Source organism: Penaeus monodon, chromosome 32 (genome assembly GCF_015228065.2).
Source record: "Penaeus monodon isolate SGIC_2016 chromosome 32, NSTDA_Pmon_1, whole genome shotgun sequence".
Lineage (NCBI taxonomy): Eukaryota > Metazoa > Arthropoda > Malacostraca > Decapoda > Penaeidae > Penaeus > Penaeus monodon.
This window is the reverse complement of record NC_051417.1, coordinates 11,056,423-11,060,174: the sequence shown is the minus strand read 5'-3', so window position 1 is coordinate 11,060,174 and position 3,752 is coordinate 11,056,423. Positions and strand designations below refer to the sequence as shown.

The 3,752-nt window shown below is 44.9% G+C and overlaps 1 protein-coding gene across 1 annotated transcript in view; it reads left to right on the top strand.

Moving 5' to 3' along the window:
* LOC119593498 (adhesive plaque matrix protein-like) overlaps nucleotides 1-3,416 on the top strand; it is a 12,229-nt gene extending 8,813 nt beyond the window's left edge. The window contains exon 2 of the mRNA XM_037942448.1: nucleotides 102-3,416. Coding sequence (XP_037798376.1) covers nucleotides 102-2,792 — 2,691 coding nt within the window. The 3' untranslated portion in view covers nucleotides 2,793-3,416. The remainder of the gene's footprint in view (nucleotides 1-101) is intronic.
* Nucleotides 3,417-3,752: the final 336 nt, after the last annotated feature.

The following is a 3,752-nucleotide window of genomic DNA, read 5'->3' as shown; positions in this document are numbered from 1 at the left end:
CAATTTGCCACAACGTGACGGAAAAGGGGAAATGCGTTTGGGCGATTATAGTCCTTATTTTTCCGCTGTTATGGCGCTCTAAAACGTTTATCCTTTGGCAGAAAGTAATGCTGACGGCTGGTGTGCTGATGGCGCTGGCGGCCGCGTGCGTGAGCCAGGAGGTTCCCGGCCTGGCCTACATGGAGATCTTGAAGACGGTCCCTCGTGGAGACGGCTCCATGACGCCCTTGGAGGTCAAGGCGGACGAGGCCAGCGTCCGCTACGACGTCATGCTCGACTACGACTTCTATCCGTTCGAGGAGGGTTCTCAGGGGGAACATCCCGAGGAGGATCTGCCTGAAGGGAAGGAGTCGCTGGTCTCGACGGCCCTCGAGCGTCCTCCGTCGATTGGCACCACACCAGTGATCAGTTCGGAGAGGAGAGAGAATGCGTCATTCGTCACGACGAGGGGCTCCCTGGAAGGCCCTGTGGATCCGTCGAAGAAAGTGGAATTCCATCCGTCAGATACTCAGTCTCAGACGAGGAAAGAGGAAGAGGAAGAAGGTCTTCGTAGCGTGACTTTGAGATCACGTAGTTCACACGAGACAGCTGAAGGCGCTGCATCCCAAACTACTGAAGAATCAGTGCAGTTTGTGAAGACAGTGCGTGCTTCCCCGCACTCAAATGAAGCAGGAAGGGAGGAACACTCCTCCAAAGGATCTGCTGAAATCCCTTTGATGAGAAGTAGACAGACTTCACTGCAATACATCTATCCCAGATCTTATCTTCTATCTGACTACCTGTCGTACATGTACAGCCCCACGGGGGGTAAGTATGCAACTGGGCAATATCCAGCTAGTGCTTATCTCCACAGTGGAAATCCAGAAAGGTACCATCCAGTTGACGAATATCCCCCATCCTATTATCCAGCTGCATCCTATTCAAATGGATATTCAGCACCTTCCTATCCACTTAGAGGATACCCTACAGGCTATTATCCTACAGGTAGCTATCCCTCCTACAGTATCCCGAGGGCAGGCTACATCAATCAGTATGACACAGCGGATACTGGGTCTGGCTACAATTACCCAGGTGAAAATGATTCATCGAGAAGGTACATCTCAGGACTCACAGGGGATAACATACCCTATGAGGATTCTATTGAAAGGCCATTAAGTAGAGAATCGTACGCTCAGAACGAATCGTTTTGGGAAAATCAAAATGCTGTTATCAATGTCAAGCTTAACGTTAGTGAGGAAGTTCAGTCTCCAACATCTTCACGTCGTCAGCCATCCTATGCATCAAACAGCTATGTTGTTCGTGACAAAAATTCTCGGACTCCACGCCGGCAGACTGGTTACAAAGTGAAGCTAGAAAATACTCCTAGAAATCAACCCGAAGCAACTGTGAGAGCCCCGCTAAAACTACCGGCCGGAGTCAAGAAGGACGTCGCTGCTGTCAGGTACTACACCGGCCTTCAGAGGGAAATTGAGAGGTCGGACTTGTTGAGCGATGCAATCAAAGACGTAAGGACCAGAGATGGAAAGTCTGTAAAGAGCTTCCGATGGTCTACCACAACCACCACTGTTACCCCTGTTCCTGACATGGGGAAGATAAAGAGGAGTTTCGGCACGCACCCGCTCTACAGCAGTCTCCCCCGCTCATCCTCACCCGAGATTGGGGTAGGGCCAATAATCCATAAAGAGAAATATGATGATGAGGAAGACGAGTACGACAATCTATACCTTCCAGTAAGGGCAAAGTCTTTAGAACTCGAAGAAATCCGTGAGGTTAAAAAGCATTTTAATATCCTTGTACCAAAGGCGGCTTACAAGCCAACACCATTTTCTGAAACTCCACCTTATCCTGGGCAAGGGATTTACATTCCTCCAGTAACCACCTTTAAGCCATACGAAATTCCAAAGTATAACAAGAAGTTAAAACCTTCGTCAGTGCCAGGAGAGGGGTATGACTCTGGCAGTCAGCTCGAGTTCCCTGTCAGAAAGGACTCTTCTTACCGCTATCAGAGGCCTTCTACATATAGTGATTCTCTCAAGTATTATCGTCCACACGACTCCAGTGTGTACAGAACCGTCACTCCTGAGCCGTACTACCACCCTACTTACAAGCCATATGTACTGTCTACTCCTAGACCTTATCACCCTCTTACATCCAGACCTAAAGTTCAGCCTATTGATGACCCCTATGTTCCCCCTATCCCAAAGTTTCACAATCCCCTGACATCCAGACCACATGTCTCACCAACACCCAAATCTTGGCTTCCTCCTACAAAATATATTTCTCCCAGTCCCAAAGTGGTCCTTACCTCCAGACCTAAAATCACTGTCACTGCCAGGCCTAAAGTGATCCTCAGTTCCAGACCTAAAATCACTTTGACTTCAAAACCCAAACCTAAGGCCGCTGCCATTCCCAGACCCTATCCGAGACCCTCACTTACTCCTTATCCGCGACTCTCCTCAACCTCCAAACCCCGAGCAATCAGGTTTCCTAAGTCCCTTGATCCTCCAGGCTCTCAAAGTCCAGTTGAGGACCACTCAAAGTCGCCGCCCTCTTTCACCTCTCGAGACAAAGCTCCGCACTCCAGAGGTCATGCTCGAGTGCCGTCCTCCATCCTTCGTGAACAAGGCCAGGGTTCTCCAGTCAAGGAGAAGTTCCGCGAAAAGAGACGGCCAGACATGGAGACTCAGATCGACTCATCCATCAAGTTTCCCAAATACGGTTATAACATAGATCATTACTTCGAAGATTTTCCAGCTTTCGGATATTTTAACTTAAATCGAAAGAGTCGTTAGTTTATTTTCTTATAAAAAAGAAGATATTGGAGTAACATATTTAACTTACACGACTATGTTCTCGATGTTTATCAGTAATTATTTATTGCAAATGCCAAATATAAGCCCCCGCCCCCTTAAAAAAATTAGACTAACCATAACGAAATACTAAACATTGTGACATTATGACATGCCCTCCGGTATTGCAAAGTTTCAACTGTTTGTTGATTTTCTTGATATTATTAGTCAAGGTCGTTATCTAATGGCAGGTTCCACAACTTATTTATTTTAGATATTAGATTTAATATACTACGTCATTTGAAATTAGTCTTGAGAGGCCATTTGAGATTGATTTTGAGATGATTTTTCTCCTCATTATACAGAGTCTCAGGCGAGAGACTGTCACAGAGGATCCCTCGTGACCCTTGACCTTTGCTCCCATCAGATGGACGTTGAAGGACGTTTGCTATTATTAACGGTTAATATTGCATCCGTAGTTATGTGTTTGTATGTAAAGATGTAATGGTGTATGTTTGTCTGTTTGCGAGTTGAATATATGATCTGCTTGCTGTTAAGTTATTAGTTCTGTATGACCATTACATTTGAATTTCTTGTGTTTGGTTGCAATAATAATCGCAGTTTTTTTTTCATCTTTTATTCATCCTGTCTTATATCTAAACATATAAAGATAATTAAAACAAGATCACTATTTTCAAAAGCTTTATTAACAAACAGAAAACACTGTACAAACAATGCTATAATACAATATTCACACTGTTGTGATGTGACTTAATCTATGAAAAAATGTGTATTTCATACAGTGACTGTCTACCAGTATCACATAATACTGATAAGTCAAAATTATTCATCACAGTTTTCATCACAGCGAACATCAAATAAAACAATAATCTGTTTCACAACTGTCAATTAAACATTACTCAACGTCAGTGGGCCTGGCAGGCCTACGTAGTTCTAGAGTAA